Raw genomic sequence first — 25,152 nt, 5'->3', positions numbered from 1 at the left:
AAATTTAACTTTTAAAATAATTAAAATGTGGCATATTTTTTCTGACATTAAGTATCAGGTCGATCCGACTTAAGATGTATTTTTACTCTTGAACTATTTTCCAAAAACAACCCATTAATCTAAACTATTTGTTATAAAAATTTCATCCTAAAGTAATTAAAACTAGCATACTTTCAAACTTTGTAAATAACTCAACCAAATTCCTTTTATACCATTCTTCTTTATTTTTTATATTTATTATAAAAATCATAAAAATATATAAAAATTTTAATAAATATGTTTCATTATTAATTTGAAAAGTCTAGATTTAATACAGGTGATTTAAATTTAATACTTTTTATAAATTGACTATCTAAATATATTCTGGATAGTACATATTTCATATCAAAATTACAAAACATATTAGTATTGAATTTGGAAAATCTAAATTAAATCTAGACCGTCCATACTTGGTGATTAGATTTAATAAAAAATTTCTCTAGACATCAGTTACACATCTTTACTAAATCTAATTTTATCATTAAATCTCAACATTAGACAATAATTCTTAAAAGTTTTTCCCTGAAACGGAACCTAAGTAGTCAAAAATAAGTTTGAGAAGGAAATTAATTTTGAAGGAGAATGACTTAATTACCTACTCGATAGGACCCAACTTCACGCGTCCACGATGAAGTGCTGCTCAAGTCGCCTGTCATCATCAATTGAAGAAAATTACCCTGTCTTCATGAATGAATCGTATACAACTCAATTATTCCATTTGAACAACTAATGTGATATATTAAAATTTACTAATGTGATTTTTAAAGTCCATAAGTAATTTTATGACAATAACACCTAGAAAAAAAAAAAGCTGCAGTTAGACTGTTTCAATCTTCATATTATTAAGGGTTAAGGTTTATTTTTTACCTCTGAATTATTTTTGTAAGAGCATTCAGTGTCCTAAATTCTTTATCATGGCAATTTTGTTTTTAAAATAATTAAATTATAACAATGTTGTTCTTAATATTAAACGGATAAACATTGACTTTTAACTTTGCTAACTCATACTTGACATTGGGGATGACATTGCTACATTCAATTGCTTCAAAGGCAAAATTGGTATGATTCAATTATTTCAAGGGCAATGTTGCTATGATTTGAATCAAACTTATTTCTAAATAAGTTAACAGTCAACGTTAGCCCGTTTAATTTTAGGAGCAATATTGTTACAACTTAATTATATTTCAAGGGAGATATTGCTATGACAAAAAATTTAGTTAGAACAGTGGGTGCTTCTATGAAAATAGTTCAATCTCAAATGTACATTAACTTGTTATTGACTCATATCATATCTACGCTATATGCAAAATAATTATTTCAATATTTCTATGTACTAAAAATTTGCCTTATTTATCCCAATAGCAGCAATAATAACAGGTTTTAATTTATCCCAACCATTAAATGCTGTTATATATATATAATAAAATTACTTATGGATTTTAAAAATCACATCAGTAAATTTGTTAAAGGGTTCACCGATCCAAATGTTCTGCTCAATTAAAGCGGCAATTGCTATGAAAGTGACTTGATTACCTAATTAAGTTGTTTTTTTTTTGGTACAAAATGGGGCCCAAAGCCCAAGAATATATTAAGTTATATTTAATTAAAGTTAAATTAGTTTCCACTAATTCCAACCCTCTAACTAATCATTAAGCTATGGTTACCCCTAAATTATTCATAATTTAATTGTTTATGATTACTTTTCTAGATTTAGGCTCACTCTTCTCCTTCCACTATTTCAAGCAACCTCATAGATACAAAATATATTGGCCATATATACACAAGGAACAAAAAAAAAAGTAAAAGTGATAAAATACTCCAAAAGAGTTGCAAAACAACAAATCAACTTGAATAAAATATAACGCAAGAAAAGATTAGAAACACCCTAGACACACTACTCCGATCCTAACAAGGGATTTAGAAAACAAACATGTAAATAACCATTAAAATCCCAAGTCCATGAAATCAATCAAGTACAAAGCAAAAGGGGAGAATAGGAAATCACTCTCAAATCAAATAGATATCATCATCATCATCATCATCATCATCATCATCATCATCATCTTCTTCTGCATTCTGCTGATAAGCACCATGCTCATCACTCTTGCAGTGTGAACTGGGCCTTTCATTATTCCTCAAATGATCCCTACCATTAATTAAAAATTATTTTTTAAAATATTTTTATATTATATTAATCAAAATAAAAATTATAATATTAAATTTGAATTTTCCAAAGTACATCCAAATGATCAATTAGTTAAAATTATAAAAAATTTAGTATTAAATTAAAAATTCTAGATTATATCCATATTATTCAAAGTACATCTAAATAATCAAGGGAAAATGACAATAAAATTCTTTTAAAATATATAAATGATAATTTGGTCCCTAAACATGTCATAATTCCCCTCAAATTTCTAGAGATTTTTTTGTTATTAATAAATTTATATAAATTATCAAATTGCCTTTGTTGAAAATAAATAATTCACAAGTTTTATTTAAATATTTACAATTTTTTTCTTATATTCACAATAATGTAATAATAAATAAAAAATTAACATATGAAGTTGTAATTTACTATTATATTGTTGCGAATATGCAAAGAAAAGTTGTAAATATTAAAACAAAACTTGTGAATCATTTATTTTCAATAAAGACAATTTGATAATTTATATAAATCAATTAATGACTGAAAAATCTTTAAAGACTTTAAAGAGAATTATAACATTTTAAGAGATTAAATTATCATTTATATATTTAAAAATTTATTGTCATTTTTCCAATAATCAATTTTTAAAAATTATTAAAAAATTAATATTAAATTGAGTTATTTAAATTAAATTTGTATTGGTCAAAATTGATGATAAAGAGATTTATTAAAGATTTGTATATTTTTTTACATATTTTTATTTTAATAAAGTTAAAATAAAGATAAAAAGATTAAATTCAAACTATCCAAATCTTATTAAGGGTGATAAGTAACATGATATTTATCCTCGAATAAGCATAAAAAATAGTTCACATTTAATATTATACTTTTTTATAATTAGAAATATTTAAAAATAATTTTGAATCAACGGCAGCCATCATTTAAAAAGAAATAAAAGGCTCAAATCACCTTTGTAGGTTGATGAGCACGCTGTGCTCAAGTGCATTCCCTTGTGACCTAAAAAGAGCCACAACTACTCAATTCTTCAGCACCTTCCCTTGTGACCTACTACAACCCTCACTTGAAAATTATAAGAAATAAATAAGATCTTACATCTCACTAATATAAGAATATTCTAATGTATACTAGCAAACCAATCAATAAGTTGTTCTACAAACCATAGATATATGTACATATACACATCTTTCACAATATGTTTTGCAACTTAGAATAGTGGAAATACAGTTTCTCAGAATAAAGAAATAATTAAATCATTAAAATAAACAAACAATTTATGCATAATCCTTACCCTTTTTGATGCCTCCAATTCTTATCTCACTAGATGGAATCTTTGTCTGAGGATACACTCAACCAAAAATACGAAGTTTACAAATCTAAACTCCCCTCTTGAGTCAAACATAGCAGAGTTTTTGAGCCTTGAAATGTGATCATATGGTCGTATATGATCCAGAGATGCTCCAACCCCTCTTGAGTTGTGGCGAATCCTCTGCCAAGAATGGTGAAGCAAGCCTCTAATGTACCTTACTGCCCTTCCATACAAAAACGAGGTATGTGACCTACCTTGCCACATTTGAAACAAACTCTCTGCCCAGTTACCCCTTCTCTGCCTTGAGCTCCCTGGGATCCCAAAATGGTAACTGTTTTTTTTTTTTTTTTTTTGCTAATACCTCCAAAAGGACCCGTGAAAGAAGAGAATCTGCCGTGAGACTATTGCCATCGTTCATTCTCAATCCCTTCCTCATCAAGATTGCCTTGTTTAAAGTCATGAAATTCGCCCTCTTTTTCATATTGCAACAATTCAGTAGGGAAGAATTGGGAGAATTTGGCTTTAAACTCCTTCCAAGAAATCCATGACCTATGAATGGGACTTACACCACTCTACCAATCCATTGCACTTCCTTCTAATAATAAGTTAATAACACTGCCGTCATTACCTTTTGTTGTGAAGTAGACTAAACCACAGTGAAAATTGTTTCTAATCGATCAATCCACGCCTTCCCTACTGATGACTTAAAGGAACCATCAAAGGTAGGCGGGTTGAACGTCCTAAAGATCCTCCATACTGACATGTTGGATACGGTAAGCTGCTGCTGTTGTGAAGAACCTTTACCAGTTGATTGGTCCTCCATATAGTGACCTACCTTTGATTGATTGTCACTAGGAAGTCCGTCATTCTCAAGGATATTATCTTGATTACCCAGTCCTCTTATTCGATTCAACTCCTCATGTTGTTCCACTTTCTCTTTCATTCTTAAAATCATATCCCTTATCTCACTCAAGAGAGCATCGTTGTCCTGAGGTAGATGGTTATTTGTAGTTGAGTACGGCGTGTGTTCACCATCTTCTCTCCTAAAGATACAAGTCAACCAAAAAAGGGTGAAACCTACCAATATACTAACCACACAACCCAGCTATCTAAATAGTTTAAGGAGAAGTAATTGTGCAAACATTGCATATTTCTAGTATATCTAATGAATGATGTAACAAAAAACCACAACCTCAAATGTGAGGGCTTTGATATCAAAATATAACACCTTCTTTTCCAAATCACCTTTTATCCGATAAAAACAAACTAATTTCCAAATTGCAACACCTAATTTCCAAAACACACTTTAAACAACATTACTATGATAATAAAAAAACAAACAAATAAAAATAACTACCATGATAAAAAAAATTGAACCAATTAACAAGTCAACATCCATGGTAAATAAGAACAAAAATATACTAAAAAGTCAATCATCCTTATAAAAGCAACATAAATACAGTTATAAACCAGACTAACCTCGATAGAAAAGATTAAACTATGACCAAGATTATTATGAATTGAACAAATAACTTGAAACAATGCAAAATCCCTACCATGATAGAAGAGTCTACCATGATTAGATAAAAATAAATATGATAAATCCTCATTATATATCAAACTATAACTAAATCAAATTTAGCAGGTTAGGGCATATTTAAAGCTCAAGACATTCATGTCTTTCAAAAGCCCAATAATCTCAACATACTTCAAATAATCCAATTGCTAAAAATATCCCACATACATACATCTAAACAAAGCCATCAAAATAGCTTCTCATACATAGTCACATGCAATAGCATCATAGGCCACAACTAACAGCACTCCTAGCAGTAAACAATTATATAAACATAAATCAAAAGTAATGAAATACAAGGGGGCTCTAATCTGGAAATATAAAATTTTAACACAAGTGGAAATTAGAGGGTATTCAAATCAAGCTCCGTGCTTCCCCTTTGCTACAAAAGAAACCTCACCTAAAATTATTAAAATTATATAATGAGACACATGGGCCAGTAACCACAGTTCAATTTCTACAAACATACAAGGTTGATTTAGAGTTAATTAAGTGAAATTAATGGTTTCATATCTCACACAGATACCATCTTTCAATCTCAATAATCATAAATCAAACACAATAACACAAATCCTTTCTTATATCCTCCTTATTACCTACGACCAATTCTATTGATTACTATAATTAAATCGGACACATCCATGTGACTAGATATCTTTAAACTCACTAATGGTAAAATACAGCCTGGTCAAAGGCACAGAGCTCATCATCGGTCCATGTATTTCCTTTCATTAACACTCCTTAAAGATGTACCATATGTCTCAAGGGCTCCCTCTAATTCTAGTTAAGGAAAGGAAATACTAAGGGCCTTAAGAATAACCAACAACAGGGTGCCTAGTATTGGCATACCAGTATACCACATGGTAAAAAAAGAACTAAACCATTACACAATAAACCCAACAATTCATACAACGCCATCCCATACAACAGTTCACGACATATATCCATTGCATTTCAAAAATTAACATTTATTAGTTCCTTACAAAAATACATAAAATATTCTTAGTTTAAAACACCATATCATTATCAATCAACAAAATTCTCAACAAGTCATTTCACAAAATAATCCACTTATCCAAGTACAGATTGTTATGCTTAGCTACACACACACACATCCCAATATTATTAAAATATAGAAAATACTCAAACCAATTCATTAGATATACAAGGTAAAAATTAAACATGGTTATCTCTTACCAAACTTAACACAAGGAAAACAGCCTCCTTAGCTGGAGAGCACAATACCACCAAGTCAAACTACAATATTTCAAAATATATCTTTATTAATATATAATCATTTAAGGGATTGGAATCCGCAAGTTGACATTGCCAAAAGGACAAAACCCAGCACTACATGATGTGCTGCACACTCTAGATATCCAACAAAATCATGTAATTGTTACTTCTTTAGTAAAGTGTCATATTAATGTTAATATTCACAATAATGTCACAGACATTTGCGATGGGACTGATTTCCTTGGTTTTGGTTTTATTTAAGACTGTTTCTTTCTTTTATTGTATAATTATGATTTGAATTCATGTTCTTGCTTTCTTATTTTAAGTTCATCAAATTTAAATTTTGATACATGGCATACTAGATTATGATACATTGGTCAAAATCAAATGATCAAACTAGCAAGAGAGGAAGCTAGGAACCATGCCTAAACAAGAAATGTCTCTATGTAAACAACTTTAAGGTAGTTACAACGATCAAAGACTGGTTATATTTGAACTTTGAAACGAAGGACATGAGGGAAACAAAATATATCTTGGGATCAAGATAAATAGAAATCACTCAAAGAGGCTATTGTTTGTCACAAAAGACCCACATAAGTAAAATCCTTAAGCATTTTAACATGAAAGACTATAAATTCATAGACACCTTGTAATCAAAGGCCATATAACCTGAGTAAAAACATGCGAACTACAAAGGAATTTTGACATAAAACACATGAAAAAAGTCTCATACTCAAGTGTAGTTGGTAGTTTGATGTACACAGTTGAATATACATTATGTGGTTAAACTTGTAAGCCATTTCCATCCCAACCCAGGATATAAGCACTAGGAAGCAGTGAAAAGAACTACGATACCTAAATGAAATCATGGACATTGAGCTACGCTATCAAGGAAACAGCTTGAGCGTGAAAGGATACTCCAATGCCAATTGTATATATAAGTAAATGGAGATTGTAAGTAATACAATCACTCCCGTTACCTAATTTAATAACCCAAAACAGAATCTGCCTATACAGAAACTAAAATCAATCACAGATGCATAAAATATATAAATATGAAACATTTTAGAATTTAAACAGTACCTACACATTTACTGCCACTAAAACAAGTTTTTCTCATGCAAAGCTAAGGCCAATGGTTCATTTTATCAAAGCAAAACCAGAATTAAATCTTTGACAGCAAGAACAATTGTCACATGCAAAGCCAGAGACAAAGGATCATTTCCTCAAGCTTAAGATGGACATGCTTTATTTGGGAAATAAGCCTTAACACAAGATTAAGGTTTATGCAAGGCATGCATACCAACTATTGAATCAAACCACTGTTAAAGGGTATGTTTTATTTAGGAACAAAGAAAGAAATAAACTGTTAAGTACTAAGCTCACTAATGCTCTAATCATAGTCACCGTCACCACCAATGCTCAGTTAATTCAAGAATATAGTATGGAAGGCAAGTCTATGGGAAACTCACAGCTAGGTTTTCAAGAATGAGAAATCTGAAACCCCTAAAAGTCTTTAGAAAAATAAAATAAAAGGAGCGGAAGCAATCTCTAACTCTATTAGCAGCAGCAATAGCAACAGTCAACAGTGTTAGTAAGCATTGACATAGGAAGCTGCCACAAGGTCAACTAGAAAGCAAAAAATTATTATATTACGAACTATCAGACAAACATTTGCTCGGCAGTTTGGTGTAAAGTTTATTCGAAAGGCAAGGTAAAATCATATGAACCATAGAAATATAAGCATCACTTTGAACTCATGATTTTTCATAGAAGGATCCAATTAGAACATGTTACAAGCAATTGCACAGCAAGCCCAGAACTTTGTGCAGCAGCACACTCGGGATTAAGTTTTGGAACCCATTGAGGTTAAATCATACTAGAATATTGAAGTTAAAACGATATTAACACTTTACGAAGATCATTACGAAATCGGTTCCTCCAAATCACAGTTCTATCAAGATGAATGAGGAAGGGGACGATATACCTACTCTGCATAGATGCGACAACCAAAATCCACAAAAGACCATAAGCTGAATTCCCAATTCAGACCATCTTTACTCCCTCGTCCTTCTTACTTCAGCTACATTTGTAACGGAAATAGGGAATCAAAATAAGCATGCGAAAACTCAGAATCTCACCTTGGAAGCTAACTCCAAGACTCTCCAGATTTTTTCACCCGGCTTCGTTCCAGCTTCTTCAGTATGCTCCCAAGCCTGCGGCATCTCCTGTTTCAGTAACTATTAAGTCAAGTTGGACTTAGGCCCATCTATTGCTCCATTGGGCTTTCATAGTACTCCTTGAATGAGAAATATATTTTCCATGTCCGGACCTAGTGGTGAAGTTGTTTTAACATAAAAAAGTATGATTTTATTTACACTTCTTATTTTTTGGTCGAAAACCAATTTGTCTGCTTCTTTTACCAATCTCAGTCTTTCGCTCTTTCTTTTTGTTTGTTTATTATTATTTAAGTTCTTTTTTATTTATAAACTAAATTACACACAATCCCCCTAAACTATGAACCATGCATATACAAATAACCTCTTTAACTTTTAAAATTTAATAATAAACCTCATTGAGTTTTCAAGTTTATGCAAATAATTTTTAGCCATTAATTATATATTCTCTTAAACTTTATTTTTGTATGCATTTAAGCCCTCAAACTTTGATTGATATACGGATAACCCCTAAACTTTAAGTTATGTATAGATAATTAATGTATAAAATTAATCATATAGAGTTATTTACTTAAATATAAGAGTTGAGAGGGGTTCATTGTAAAATCTCAAAGGTTAAGGAGGTTATGTATACATAATTCAAAGTTCAGGAGAACAATGTATAATTTAGCTTTATTTATATATATAATTTATATTATGATGTAGTTGTGATATATTGATATATTATAAATAATTCTTGTCATTTTTTCAACTCGTGCAGCACACAAGCTTACATTTTAGTAATACACATTTTTGAAAGAATATTAGGATAGGATACCTTTTTAGTGCAACTTCCAATTCTTACCAAGTTTGTTAGATTTCCCCAAGTCTTTTATTTCAACTTCTTTGGTCTATTTTTAATTTAATGTTCCAATTTCTTCTAAAAAATTAATCATAATTTTTTAAATAAAAAATTTAGGTGAGTTGAGTCTTAGAGACTTAAGCAAAGTATACCTCAAATTTCAAAGATTACTCATAGAGATACTTACAACAAATCACATACATATATGACCACATTGACAGCAACATGGACATGGGATAAAAGTATCAGATGATACATTAGTTATGATATCAAATAAAAAAACAATAATGTGTCAGATTATATTAATCGAGGATATGAAGGGTGCATGTGTTAATTATGATACATTAGTTAATTTATACTTATGGCAATATATAACTTAAACAAGAAAAGTAAAAGGATCCAAAACAAGAATGACAAGCAAGTAGCAACTACTAATTTCTATCAAACCAAACCAAAGCTAAATGCGAAAGATTTGTATCATAAATTCTGAAAGCGATCCTTTTACTTTTCTTTTAGTCAGAATTGCTATCTAAATCAACAAAAAAAAATTAATTAATTAATTAATCAAATTTCTTAAACGACACATAACATGGTGAAAAGAGATTAAACACACACAGTCACAACCTTTATTTGTTATTACTCAATTATGAACGTACATGAAAGTGTGTTCAGAAACAGAACACATATAAATATCATATTAACTATTGAGCGATAGTTTGTAGTAAAAATAAGAGAATAATAGAGACTTCAACAATTATAGATGCATTGACATTGATAATGTCTTGATGAGTTGTTTCCAATTTCTATGCATATTCCACGACCTCCTTGTTCTCCTTTGAGGTTAAAGCAATCTTCTTGGTACTTCGCAAGAAGGCACTGATTCGCATCCAAAACCTTTACGCATCTCGCAGCTTCACATGATCTCGTTGCCAAAGTAGACTACCTTCAAACATATTTAATATATATATATATATATATGAATATAACCTAATATCATGAATTATTCAATCATGGACCCAAAAAACCAAGAAAAAAAAATAAGATAAAGAAATAATGAATGACAGATACCGTTAACAACTTGTAAATAGTATAACTTTATATATTTTTGATATTTTATATTGATATTTATTGATTATGTTTTTTTTTTGGTGCACAATAGCATTAGAGCCTTGATTGATGCAACTAAAAAAAAAAATATGGAAGTGCTCCTGTAGTGGGTAAGGGTGGCCTCAGGGAGCACTTCTATGGCAGACCGCTCTTATAGGCATTCCAAGTTGAGTATTTATACCATAAGGATAGGGGCGGAGCCAAAAAGTTTAATTAAGAAGGCTGAGATGATAAAGTATATAAGATAATCAAAGGAAAGTAAATTTTTAAATTTATTAATAGTATAATATAAATATTTCAACATATACATATATATATATATATATATTCAATTTTATAAATATATATGTACTTTTATTTTTAAATTTTGTTCATTAATTTTTTATGTCATAAAAATCACCAATTATCATTTTTATGATAATTTTTTTAGCAATTTTCTTTTTAACATAAACTATCATTAAATGGATGAAAAATTCTTCTTCCTTTTAAGCATTGAATGATGTTCAATTTAAGAAACTCTATTGCTTGTTCATTGAATTTACTATTTAATTCTTTCTATTGTCAATTGACGACAATAATAAATATATCAACACAGTAATTATGCTCAATTTTTACAAAATCTTTATATCAATAAGATCAAATTATATCATAGTAAAAACCATTCTTAAAATGAATTTTATAACTTGATTATTAAAAAAATACATTGTTTCCAGAAGAATATCTTAACCATAATCTCTTAACTTTTGAATAAGAGATTTTATGATAGATATCAAGTACACAATATTCAATATATCTTGGTATTTTTTGTTGCAATGCTTGAAAAAGTTTGTTAATAATAATTATTACAATTTCTTTCATCATTGAATGTAAAATATATCATAGTTATATTTTTAAGAATTGAAGCAATCGCATTATATATATGTAAAAGATTACATGTAGAATTAAAATGAGAACTCTCGTAGAGTCTCCGAGCTTAATGTGCTAACTTAGGAGGGTTGAAAATATATAACTTCCTTATATTTGACTAAGAATTTTTAAAAAAAAAATTAGGGGGTGTGGTGGCTCCTCCTGGTCCTTCTATCTCCACCACTGAATAAGGGGCATTTACAATGTTAAATATGCTAACCTATGACTAATGCCCTTAATCTTTGTGTTGAGGTGAGATTATAATTCAGTAGATTCAAACATGACATATGAAACAGAATGGGATGGACAACACTGTTAATCTGTTGAATCATAATTTTACCTTAGCACAAATTAACAATGTTAGTCATAGGTCAACATATTTAATACTGTTAGTGTCTTTTCATCGACTTTTCAAGCATATTCAAAAATAGAAAAACTAATATTGCAGATAGGGTAAACTAGAAGGACTTGGAGCCATAAAAAACTACGAGGACCTATATCAAAACATGTTAAAATTATAGAGACTAATAGTTATGTTTTTCTTTTATGTCTACACATGCATGCATCTATATCTGTGTGCATACATACGTTAACACACACATGCTGAAGCCGCCAAAATTTTCATAAATATTAGAATTTGAATATCAACGAAGAGTTGTTGATGAATTCACCTAAGATGACAATGACAAGAAGGAAGAAGATAGGTTTGAATGAAATCTTTGCCATTTCTACAATGACTGAGAACAACAATACAGTGATCAAGTTTAATATAATTTTTGATGTCGATCTTTGTTTTGTGTGGGTAAGTAGATGAATATATAGGACTCAAAGTTGGTCCAAAATTTAATTCATTGTTGTCGGATATTTAAAGTTAATTCCTTGTTAAGCAAAATATACGAATAAATTAAATAAGGATAAAAAGTTAGTTCACTTCTATAGTTGAATATGCTAAATATGTTAGTCCGCATAATGCTTTCAAATTAAATCTCTATATTTCCTCTCAATTTGTTATAAAGCGTGTAACCTGTAAGGCTGAGGATTATATTTGGAATCTAGACGATTTTTTACTAATTTTTCAACATTATTTAATAGGTAAAAGTGCATTTTTTCCCTTAACATTTTCTCCAAGGAGCACCTATGGCCAATATCCTAAGGTATTTCATGTAGCACTTTCACCCCTTAAGTAATTTATTCGGAGCATCTATTACCCTCACATTAAATACCTAATGTTGACCATTGGATAATGCTAACTAGGATTGAAGTTTGACTGAAAAATTTCACTTGTCATGCCACCTAGATTTAGTTGACTTGTTGATTGAAAAATAGAAGCACAAAAAGGGAATTTGACCGAATATGAACTTTCATCTCCTTTTGCTTCTATATCCTTCTCATTCTCCTTCAGTCTTCAAGCTCCTTCAAACTTCATCTCCATCTCCTTGCTCATCATCACTCACCATCCTCTAGCAAAGTCACCATTGCTCCAGCGTCACAACGTACTAGAAGTGAACTTGACATGAGAGCTCAAGCAGAGGAAGAAGCTGATCGAGAGAGGAAGGATTTGATAGTTGTTTGTGTTATTGGGTTCAAAGGTTGAGAGCACAAGGTTGTTCACATTGCTAGGTTTGAAGGTCAAGAGCGCAAGGTCATTGGTGTTATGGGGTTTGAAGGTCCCATGTGGTTGCGAAACTATGGTGAGCTGGCATCATCATATTGGGTAAGGCTTCTCTCATAGAGAAGTACAACACTCGCTCAGCCATCATGCCTCAAATCTAGTTCAAACTCATTCAAGTTCATGTCTTCGCAATCCAAGAATCCCCAACCTAGATCTACTTTGATCCTCCTTTGTTGATTTGGTTTCCTTCTCCTTTGGGTTTCTTTTCTTATTTTTGAATATACTCAATTCTTCATCTTTTGCAATTTTGTCAGACAAAGGTTGTTGAATAATATGTTCAATTTGTTGATTGTTGAATCTGTAAACTATGATCTTGTTAGCTTGCTAGCTTTGTTGATTGTTGAATTTGTAAACCATGATTGGTTCGATCGCTATGACTCAAAATCTAGTTTGATTTTGTTGACTAAAATGTTCGATTTTGCTGAATATAGATTGTTCAATTTTGTTGCTTATATTTGATTTTATTGATTTTCTTATGGATATATTTGATTCATAAATCCATTGCAATGGTGTTGTGGAGGAGATGGATCCCAACAAACCCTTGAGCTTTTTCTATCTAGATTGATGGTGCTAACAGTGTGCCAAATGAATCTCTATTTTGCCTTTCACAAGTCACTACACTCTTCTACTAGGATTCATGTTGGGTGCCACCTGGCATGTTTTGGGTTTGATTTCTTCCTCTCTCCTCAACTTAACAGTAGTCAACATTTGATGATTTAACATTGGGAATTTTTTTTTTGCAAATTAATTGCTTAAGAGGTGAAAATGCAAGGTGAAATATCTCAGGGTATTGGGTGGTCCTCAAAGAAAATATCAAAGGCAAAAATACACCTTTACCCTTATTTAATCAATAAAAGATCTATGGATTTTCTAAAGGAAGAGTTTGGATTGATGAAATTGGATTTGAATTTTAGATTCAAGATATTGCATTCATTACAAATATCACATTTAAAATTTATGTATTTAAAATTCTTTGTTTAGGTAGTTTAAAAAATTTCAAATAAATGAAGAAGAAATAAGAAAAATTGAAAGTGATGAATTTATCTCTATGTTTCAATCAATGAAGGATGAGAACGAGAAATAAGAAAAAATGCAGGAATCATAGAGGCATCAATAGTGAAATCATGAAAAGAACAAGAGGTTTGGAGTGATTAGAATTTCTAATAACTAGGGTGTTGAGAGAATTTAAAATTATAAAAGAAATATACTAAGAAATGGATCCGTAAATTTTTGTATATTCAAATGAGTGATTTGATCTAAATCCCTATTAATCCAAACATACCATTTGAATTTGTTGGAAGTAGTTTCAAAACTGTATATATTTGTCTGCAACTAGTTTACTCACAAGGTGCTTCCGATAAAATTTTAGAAGCAACTTTTTGAGTATTCAGCAACTACAATAAGGAACAAATATTACTTTGACGACAATATGAAATTCACACGTTTTGAAGATGTTTCTTAATGTTTGTTTCATTCCTTTTCGTATGATTAAATTCATCACTTTCTATTTTGTGTTTTATGAATCCACTGCACCTTAAAATTAACAATTGTAAATTATTATTTCAAACAAATAATTTTAATTTGTATATGAATATATAACTCTGAAAACTTGACGGAGAAATTCTTTGAAAGGCTTAATTGGGATGAAGGTTTCTGATTCAGTACAATGAAACTAAAAGATACGGTTTAGATATTATAGTTTTATCAATTTTAGCTGATTCATTTCCTAAAGGGAGAATGATAGTTAAGTCCCAAAGTAATGAATTAATGACAGTTAAGTCCTTGATAATTTTTTTTAAAAAATATGTTGAAAATATTGGTCCAAATTACTACAAATTTAGGAGTTTCAATTGCAAATAAATATTTAAATATCAAATGTAACTCTTAGATTGTAACAGAAATTTCTATTTGTAACTATTTGAATTGATATTTATAATTTATTTTGTAAAAATTTTTGTCAGGGACCTAACTATGATAATTCATTCTTTTGAGACCTAACTGGTCATTCTTCCTTTCCTGAATTGTCAATTCTTTTAATTATAATGCAAGGGACAAAGCCAAAAATGAACTCCTTTCCATTTGGTATTAATCTTTTTAGGCATGTGATATGATATATTCAGAACTAGAAGAAAGGGAGAAGTGCTTCCAACTAGCATTTGGATTAGTGGATTTGGATTTGAATTTGAATTTGAATTTTAGCATTTCAAATCTCATATTTAAAATTCATGTATTAAATATTCTTTGTTTGAGTAGTTCAAAAAATTTCAAATGAATGAAGAGAGATGAGTTGATATTGATACTAGAATTTCACTATATTTGGAAACTAGAATTTTAATAAAATATATTCATATTATTGCTATTGTCAATTTTCTAGGCTATTCTATTTGTAGTTTGTAAAAAATTTGCAATGGAACAGCTCCCATCTATAAAAAAAATCATAAATACTTGAAAATTATTTGAAAATAACCGTCAGGTATTGGCAAATCCATGACAATTATTTCTAAAGAACCTATTCATGGTAAATTTTTATTAGGCTTGGACTTGGACTTGGTTTTTACCAAATATACTTTATAATTATTTGGTAATAACCATTAAGTATTTGCAAATATTTAACAGCAAGGGCGAACCTACTTATACATGCCCTCTCCCAAAAAAAAAAAAAAACTTCATTGCAATTTTCATGCATGAGGGTATATTGCTATTGTGTGTGCCTATGCGTTTGTAGTCCCACATGTTTTTTAATAACTGATTCCTCCCCTCCATACACATACGTATACGTTTTTATACTGCATGTATATTAAACAAAAATATATTCCCTCCATTTAAAGATATAAAACATTTTTCATGAGGTAAGATGTTAAAAAATATAAGATATTTTGGATTTTTCAATGTGCAATTGATAAGATTTTTTCAAATACACCCTTAATAAGAGAGTGTAATTAATAAAATTTTTTAATTGAGACACTCTACTAAATAAGATTTAAGGTATACATATAATATTAGTTTTTTTCCAGGTTAATATTAGTTTAAGTACATGGAACATGTAATTTTTTAAGTTTCTATTATATATATATATATATATATAAAACCCATACTCCTCAGAGTACCCAACACCAAATTTCTTATACTTCATAAGCACGTATTTAAGGTTGTGCAAGAAATGTCGTGTTCATGTTGAATTGGGCAAGATCATGAGCAGTAATATTTAGCCCGATGTAAGATCAAATCGGGCCTCGGGTTAGACACAAACATGATCTAATCTAGTTTTTGCGTAATATTTCTTGCTCAAGTCTTAGGAGTAAAAAAAAAAAAAACTGAATTTCAAATAATAGTCTAAAAATTAGATTGCGGATTAAAAAGAATAAATATGTGAGACGTGTAAAGAATGAAAGTTATAATGGAACCTTGAATATATGGCATCACCAAGTAGGGCTAAAAAAAAAAAAAAAACTGGCAAATATTGCCTTTTTCGTGGTAGTGAGAATATGCGGTATGTAGAGATGTCTCACTTCGTTTATCCGCTTAATTGTGTCCTTATGTTTGTGTTGTAAGTGGTTTAGTGGGTTTCACTATTTGTATATTCAGTCTATGTTTATTGTACTTGTTTCATTTGTTTTAATGTACTTGACACCTTGGTTGTTCTTTTCCTTTTTCATTCGATGTGTTTTTGACTCATAACAGGCACCCCTATTTATAAAGAGATTCCACACGTATAACAACCTCTTCAAAATGGATATTTAGTTGTTGTGAAAACCGGCAATGGGAAAATCCTCCAACCATTCTTAATATTTTATTTTAAGGTTAAGGTGAAAAAATACCAATTATGTTATTTTCCTGAGAATTGTCTGTGAATTGTGACGTTGTGACTAGACGGATTTCCTTATTTTGCTGATATAGGAATGCCAAATAATATTAATATCCTATTTGCTATCAATTATGTATCTGTTTACTCCCTCCTATCCCATTTATAAGGCATATTTTAAAATATTTATTTGATCTCATTTATAAGTCATAATGTGGCTTTTTATATAAGATTTGAAAAGTATTTTTAAAATTATCTTTCACAAGAGGAAAAAAAAAGTAACACGATATTAATTTTTGGATTTGTTATATAGGGACATATTTGAAATTATACACACTTTTATTCTTTGTAATTTTTTTTACATTATATTGATAATATTAATAGAAATGACTTATAACAAGGATCAGAAAAGATATTTTGGTAAGTCCAATAGTTATATGGGGGAGGTGACTATTACAGACACCGAAAGCTAGAACTTGTGACTCAAATCAATCAGGTTCAACACCGCCAAAGAAATATAAAAATAATAAAAATTAATTTTTATATTTCACTTAAATGCAGTGGCAGATGTAGGACACTAAATCAGTGGAAGTATAAAATATAAAAATAATTAAAATTATTTAAATATAATATAAATTTATATATCAAAAATTAATAATGTAAATTTAAATTTAATAGACTTATAATTTAAAATTAAGGACCTTATTGGTGAGCAATCTGTAAGTATTTCTATAAGCATTCTTTGAAATTGAAGGCACGCCCTAACCCTGGCGAGTCTCCAAATCCAACTCACTTAAACTTTTTATTATAGAAAAAAGAATTTAAGTGGCATAAGAAGACAACATTGTGGTTAATGACGAAGTAGAAACATCTTCTACTAAATGAAGAAAACTCTAATTTCTTTTCATAGGTAACTCACCATCATTCCTTTATTTAATTTCTTCTCATTTTTGAATTTTTTTTATTGATGTCTGACACACGCTCGCGCACATGCATAAATAATTTTAGTTAAAATTGTTAGGGACTTTTAGGCACTAAGAATTGGGGAAATGGAAGGAAATTAAATTGACGCAAAGGGAAACAGATTTTATTTGCTTGCTGCTGGAGCATTAAGTGTCTAGTGACTATTTTCAATTCTTCAACCTTGTTGTGTCTTAGGGTGCAAAGTTGAAGAATTCCAAGCAGCATCATGCAAGCATTGGAGGAGATTGTCTTTAGTAAAAGAAATTGTATAAACTACAAGATCAATTGGGCTTGTCATGTCTGTTTGCATTTGTATTGGGCCTTATGTATTCAGGCCTGTTGTATTTATTCAATTATTTTTGGCATTGTGTTGTATTTATTTCTGTTTCTTTACTTCCTTGTTTCTTGTTTTTCTTTGTTAGTCTTTGTGGGCTGTATAGATCGGTTCAGTCATTAGTCTAGCTTAACTCAGTCTCATAACACATAATATTTTCGATAATTATATTTAATAAACAATTCTTACTTTTTTCTGCCTCTTCTTCCCCCACCCCCAATTCCACACAACAAGGATTTTCCATGAGATAGGAAATGAAAGCTAACAGCGATAGCCCCATACAGGTTTTATGAATAAGTGAAACTCTGATAACGAGTAAGGAATATTTTAAATAATTATATAAAATGTATTTTTTATAATTAAAATTATGTATTTTTATAATTAAAATTTGTATCTTGAAATTTTGAATTAAGATATGATATCATTATGCTTTTCTTGTCCATTTATTTTCCTAGCAGTGTAATAATATGCTATTTTTTTTACCTACATTTTAATAGTGATTATTTTCTCACCTATTTGAAAATATATTTCAAGGGACTACATACATAACACTGGTTGCTAAAGAAAATTTCATTAGTCCATAGCGCTATGGTTAACACCTAGCTAGCTCAATACTTGTGGCCATCATACTCACATTTAATATTCATGAGCATCGTACTCATTTTTGTTATTTGTGAATCTTGTAACTTTGTTTGTTTTTATAGTTTTGAGCCGTATTTGGTTAGTATTACCCCTGGTGGACTTTGTGTCCTTTGTTTTCGTAGCTTTGAGTTGCATTTGATAAACCTTTATGAACTGTGTCCACATTTGTTTTTGTAGTTTATGCTGCATTTCATTATTTATTCTCATAGACTATATGTCCATGTTTGTTATTGTGCCTTTAAGATACATTTGATTGGTTACTTAGTCTCATGGACTGTGTGTCTACATTTATTATCTGTTCTGCTAAAGTCTCAATAAAGCATAATATTACTTAATTCACTTATTATGTATATAATTTCATTTGATTCTTATTGATAAGGTTTTCACAATCTTCATTTTTTTTTGTCTCAAGAATCATGGTTTGAATGTTGATTTTATATTTATAGTTGTGCAAATTGGAAATGAATAATGATGAAATATATTTTCTTGTCTTTTATATGGTCGAAATGTCTTAGAGATTTTATGTTGTTGAAGCAAAGTGTTTACATTGTACTAATTTACTTCTTTAAAGTAGTTACATGTTTCTTTCATTATATCCTTTGTTAATAATATTTTAATTTTATTGGGATGTTATTCATTGAAAGATATTTTTGTCCTCATATAATATAGATAACTCTGCACCTCTTGAGGATCTCAGAAGGGTTTAATGCCAAGTTTGAGTTGCAATGTAATTTTGGTTAATCTTCATTTTTTTGTAAAACATGTATTTATATATTATTTTGTAAGTTATGTTCTAAGTGCTCCATGTAGGCCATAAGCAAGGTCCTTGTGTTCTGTAGTAGTGATATATGGCTATTGATATATGGAGCGGAGCTCCTTTTTTATTGTTTAAGTCAATTCTGTCATTATAATTTTTTCTTCTTCTTTTCTTCCTTGGAGGAATTATTTATACGAAAGATTCTACTGAAATGTTTATGAAAAATTTGTGGTTAAAATTAGACATTTCTTGTATTAAGGCTTAAGAGATGCACGTTTTTAGCATATCCTATTCTAGTCACAACTTAATTTTTGGGCACGACAATAAAACTCTGCTGTAGAATTTTCAAGAGGTCTACAATGGAGTTTCTACCAAAATTTCTATTAAAAAAAAAAGGATGAAGGCTAGTGCTTGTATGAAAATGTATATTGAAAAGGTCCTAATTCTATTACAAATATATTCATGATTTTAAAAAAATTAGAAATTTATTAAGTTATGACTTAAGGGATAAGTTTGAGTGCATGTCTTGTACAAGTCACTTCTATATTTCGGAACAAAGTTTTGATAGGGGTTTAGGTTTTGATAGCTACTTGTTTCAGTTTGTTTTCTTGCTTGTTTTTCTTCTATGGGCTTTGCCTCATCTTGGACCACAAAAAGGAAAAAGGAAAATAAAAAGATAAAGTTGTTTTGCTACCTAACCAGATGAGTATTGGGTTTGATTTCTTATCTATTTCAATGACAAAATATTTTTTATTAAAAGAAAACAAAAGTATAGGTCAGGTTAAAATAGAAAAAAAAGCAGAATAAAAGACTCAAAAATAATAAATTAATAAATTAATAATAATGACAATATTAAAATCTTCCACTTACAAAGAAAACCATAAAATAATAATCCTGAAGATGACAAAATATTGAAGCTAACTTTGCTTTGCCGCCTAGCCAGATAATTAAGTATTTGGGTTAGGTTTGCTGTCTATTAATTCCATGCAAGAGAAAACAAGCAAAAGGAAGAATACAAAATAATGAATTAATAAATTACTAATGATGCAATATCAAGAATCCACCATGTTGACTATAGCCTTTCACTGAGACGTACTAGTTAGATCAAATTATAGTTGAAGATGTCTCGATTGCAATTTCAGGCCTTCTATGCTACAATCAAACTGAACTTTCAATGGCAATTAGCACAGAAGCGGCCTCTATGCCCTCCTCTTCAACTATCCCACCATGGAAGTATCATGTGTTCTTGAGATGATGACAAAACATATATGATAATAAAAAGAAAATTATATATATATATATATATATGTATCACTAACATAACATAAATATTTCAATGTATATATTTATATTCGATTTTATATATAACAAAAATATATATACCTTTAACCTTTGAGTTTTGCTTATCAATTTTTTATGGCATAAGAATAATTAAATATCATGTCTATGATAAAAATTTTAGCAATTCCTTCACAATATAAACTTACATTGGCAAAGATTTTATCTTTTCTAAGAGCATTGAATAATTTAAATGCATCTTTGGAATCTAAAGTTTTGCTTAATCTAAAAAACTTTAGTACTTGCTTATTGCATTTACAATTTAATTCTTTTGGTTGATAATTGTAGTACATAAATATATCAACATGGTAATGATGCTCAACTTTTACAAATTCTTTATGTCAATGAGATCTAAATATATCACAGTAAAAACAATTCATAAAATAAAATTCAATAGCTTGGTTATTACATAAAAAAATAATTTCTTTTCTAGAAGAAAATATATTAACCATAACATCTTAACTTTAGATAAGTTATTTTATGATATATATCTAGCACATAGCATTTAATATATTTTGAAATTTTTGTTGCAGTGCTTGACAAAGTTTGTTAATATAATTCTCATAATTTATTCATCAAATATAAAATGAAAGCAAAATCAAATGACATTAATGCTTTAAGAGCAATTATAATATTATATTATTAAAAATAAGTAAATTATATGATAACTATATCTTCAAACTACTGAAAATAGGGGGCTAATGCTAAAGCCACCATCTTTGACAATGCAACTATTCATGAGGTATATGTTTGGTTTAAACTCAAACTGAGGTTTGGGTCCCAAAAGTCACTTTGAATCAAAAAAAATTCTTTGCATAAAAATTGTAGGAAAATGTATGGCTTTTAGCTTAAACTTAAGTCTGGGATAGAAGCTGATTTTTCTTTTTCTTTGTTTTGACTTTTGACTTTTTTGTTCATTTAACAAAACATAAATCATATTAAAAAAATATCCAAATATAAATCATGTTAAACAAATATGAGTTGTTTTATTTAGTTTAGGAAAAACACAATCATTAGTGCCTATAATTTTAACAAGATTGGGTGATGTTTTTTTCCAAGGTCCCTAACGATGTTAAATTACAGGGACTATAATGACTGAAAATACTAAAAAAATATTGTAAGAATTAAAAGCAAAACTCGATAAAACTATAGGCACCAATGATTTTATTTTCCCTTCATGTTAGGTATTATACATGTCAAGAAGTTACTTTAATTAAGTAGATTTTCTTTGTGATTTTAGAATATTAACAATAAAACTTCATTATTAATTTTAACAGCATGGAAGACTCTTAGCAGGTCTTAATAATTGATAAACAAGTTGGCATTAGTACTTGATAGTACATTTGAGGTTCATCCAAGCAGATTATCTTATGTGGTTGCCTTTTCCCATTATTGTTTAATTTTTTAGCGGCAATTAATCGTAGGAATGACTCTTTTCCTTTTCATTTAATTTAAGGAACTTTTGTTATACCCTCTAGTGCCTATCCATGACTGCATGGAAACGATGATCGACCTAGAATCATGTCATTATCAAATGTTAATATTAAGTTTAATATTTTGAAATAAGATTATTGATGGCACCAAAAAAAAAAAATCGGTTACGACTAATTGATGGTGTTAAGGTTAGAAGACTAAAAAAGTATTTTATAAAATTAAAGAATTAAATTGAAACATTGCATACAATTATTAGATGACAAAAAATGCACTTTTCCCCAGAGATATATTTGAACTTGATATATTAAAACACATTTCACTATGAATTGTGACCAGGATTCTTGTGATTCGTTTTTGTGGGACTCATAACATATTAGCAGCTGGACACCCAACACTTCTTCTCTATCTTTCCATGTTTAAAGTAAAGTGAACCGTATAATTTTTGATGTCCTGTCAAATATTAGGTGCTCGTTTGCTTCAATTTATTTTAAGAAAAAAAATAATTTTTTTTAAAAATTATTTTGTGAATTTTTTAATGTTTAGACTTTTGAAAATAATCAAAATTTGAAAAAAAGAAGATTTCTTATCATTAATTTTATGATGTCCGTATTAAGGTTTTAATTTGATAGTCAATTACTTCTTTTTTGGGTTAAAATTTTCTTTAATTTTAAGCGACTGTATTCTTGCTTTAAAGTTATAGATCATTTAAATTAATTTTGCATTTCAGGGCGCAAAGTTCAACAATGCCAACCAGAAGAGTGCAAACCTTCAAAAAGCTATCTTTGTAAGCTGATCATGATCTTACCACAAAATTTTACTTGTCGAATAACTTTTTCCCTTTAGCATTGAGACATTATGGGCTTGTTTAGTTTTGTTTTATTTTTTATTCTTTAAAAATATTTTGCAAATAAATTTTAAAAAGATGTTTTCATAACAAAACAAATTAAAAATTTGTTTGATTATGTTTAGTTTGAAAATAATTTGAGTTAAAAAAAACTAACAATGATGGTAGCTAATGGTTAATGATGATGACCTTTAATAGTGGTGGACCATAGCTGAAGATATGTTACAATAATTAAATAAACGTAGCGTGCTTTAAAAAAAAATAGCACTAAGTTGTTTTTATTTTTTTTAAAAAAATTAGAGCAGTTTTAAAAATATTTAAATCCAAAATACTTCCCCAAATAATTTTTTATTTTTATTTTTTAAAAATAGAAAATAGTTTTTTGAAACAAAAACCAAACAGGTCGTGCATTATTTTTTTTTTTGCCATTATTGTTTATCCTTGACATGAAGGATATGACATGTATATTTAAAAGCAAACTAACACATTCATTTAATATGTTTCACTCAGAATTTGGAACATGCAAAGCATGAAGGTGCCAATTTGGTTGGAGCAGTCATGTGATAGTGTGATACGTGTTTTCCCACTCGAATATTATGTTTTATGCTTTTATTGGTGGACCAGAATGTCCTATGTTGGCCCAATTATTAAAGGAAAAGGGCATCATCATCAAGAATTTCCTATGTCAGTTCTATTTAAAATCCACGTAAAAAGTTACTTTTTTTAATTGATTTTTCAGCGAAAATCACATTAACTTTGTTTCACTTTGATTTGATAAATGTTTGTATTTAAAAAGAAAAAATGGCTTGAGATAAGAAAAATTGGGGCTTGGCAATACATTCATGTAATTGTTTATATTATATTTATAGTAAATCATATGAATCCCTTAAGAATTAACTTAAATTTACATATCATCAGTGCTTTTTTTTAAAAAAAATTCCATGATATTGCAAACACACATTTGTAAAATTTAGCTTAGAAAATTTCTTAATAAATCTCCTGTTTCAAGTAAACTTTACAGAACAATTTGCAGATGTTTATAATATATTGCTGACATTGATCAACAAAGTAAAATGGTTATATAAAGTGTATGTGATAATTAAAATTATGTTTTTATAAATAAAATTTTATGTTCTCCATAATTTTTTTAAAGGGAAAATCGCCTTTGAAGACTCTGAATTATGAAAAAGGACCCAAATATTCTGAAATTACTTTGAAATTCCTGACATGAATGAGGAAAGATAAAAATAACCCTTCTAATTAATTTCATCAGATAGAAATATTGTTCTAACAAGCATGCATATGGGAAATGAGAAGTAACAATTTAACAAGCACGAATTTAAAAAATACCGAGTGTAATATTCCAACAAATATCATAGTGTAAAATAACAAGTGAGTGTATTATATTGACAAGCAAGTATATGAAAAAATAACAGGTAAGCATAAGTACTTAACAAGCATAAGTGCGAAAAATAATAAGTAAAATGTTTTAACAAGCATGTTCGTGGGAACGACAAGTGAGGGTGTGATTTTCACAAGTATGTATATGAAAATGAAACGCAACTATAAGGTTTTAACAAACCACAAATGTGAAAAATTACAAGTGTATGTGATGCTCTGATAATCAAAGTGGTGGAGAATGACATGTGAGAATATTGTTTTGATAAGCATGCATATTGACAATGACAAGTAACAATAACGGTTAACAAGCACGACTGTGAGAAATAATAAGTATGATAGAGAAAAATGACAAGCAGGATTATTTGCATCTTTTCTCATTCAATCTTTTGGTCACATGTCACATTAGGGACTGCAAGATAATTTTAGAATTCTTTGATCATTTTTCATAATTAAGGGTCTTTATCGGTCCTTTAATGCAATTTTCCGTTTTCTAAAAGACTTTTATTTTTTATATTTTTGTAATTTTTATTTATTCATGGATGAGAAAGCTAAACCATTAGTATTATTTGTCATTTAAAAGTAATTCTTTATTGGTTTCTTTTAAGGA

General features: G+C 29.2%; 1 protein-coding gene and 1 long non-coding RNA gene across 3 annotated transcripts; both read right to left on the bottom strand.

Annotated features, from left to right (window-relative positions):
* Window positions 1–3,229: 3,229 nt before the first annotated feature.
* On the bottom strand, window positions 3,230–8,575 carry LOC129318843 (uncharacterized). Of its 2 annotated transcripts, none has more exons than XR_008595321.1 (2): window positions 8,469–8,575; window positions 3,230–4,558 (listed from the first exon to the last, which is right to left on the bottom strand). XR_008595321.1 is itself a non-coding variant. In XM_054963817.1 (2 exons), the coding sequence occupies exons 1-2, from the start codon at window positions 8,323–8,325 to the stop codon at window positions 4,162–4,164; spliced, it is 408 nt and encodes a 135-aa protein (XP_054819792.1). In that variant the 5' UTR covers window positions 8,326–8,462; the 3' UTR covers window positions 3,230–4,161. The 2 variants fall into 2 exon arrangements, 1 of the variants encoding a protein (XP_054819792.1); XM_054963817.1 differs by lacking the exon at window positions 8,469–8,575 and adding an exon at window positions 8,315–8,462.
* On the bottom strand, window positions 5,442–8,308 carry LOC129318844 (uncharacterized). Its single transcript, XR_008595322.1, has 3 exons — window positions 7,183–8,308; window positions 6,289–6,348; window positions 5,442–5,491 (listed from the first exon to the last, which is right to left on the bottom strand). It is a non-coding gene; the product is annotated as an uncharacterized LOC129318844 (long non-coding RNA).
* Window positions 8,576–25,152: the final 16,577 nt, after the last annotated feature.

Source organism: Prosopis cineraria, unplaced genomic scaffold, assembly GCF_029017545.1.
Source record: "Prosopis cineraria cultivar Desert tree isolate PC_DT_omini unplaced genomic scaffold, ASM2901754v1 PC8, whole genome shotgun sequence".
Classification (NCBI taxonomy): Eukaryota; Viridiplantae; Streptophyta; class Magnoliopsida; order Fabales; family Fabaceae; genus Prosopis; species Prosopis cineraria.
This window is presented reverse-complemented; position numbering and strand designations above follow the sequence as displayed.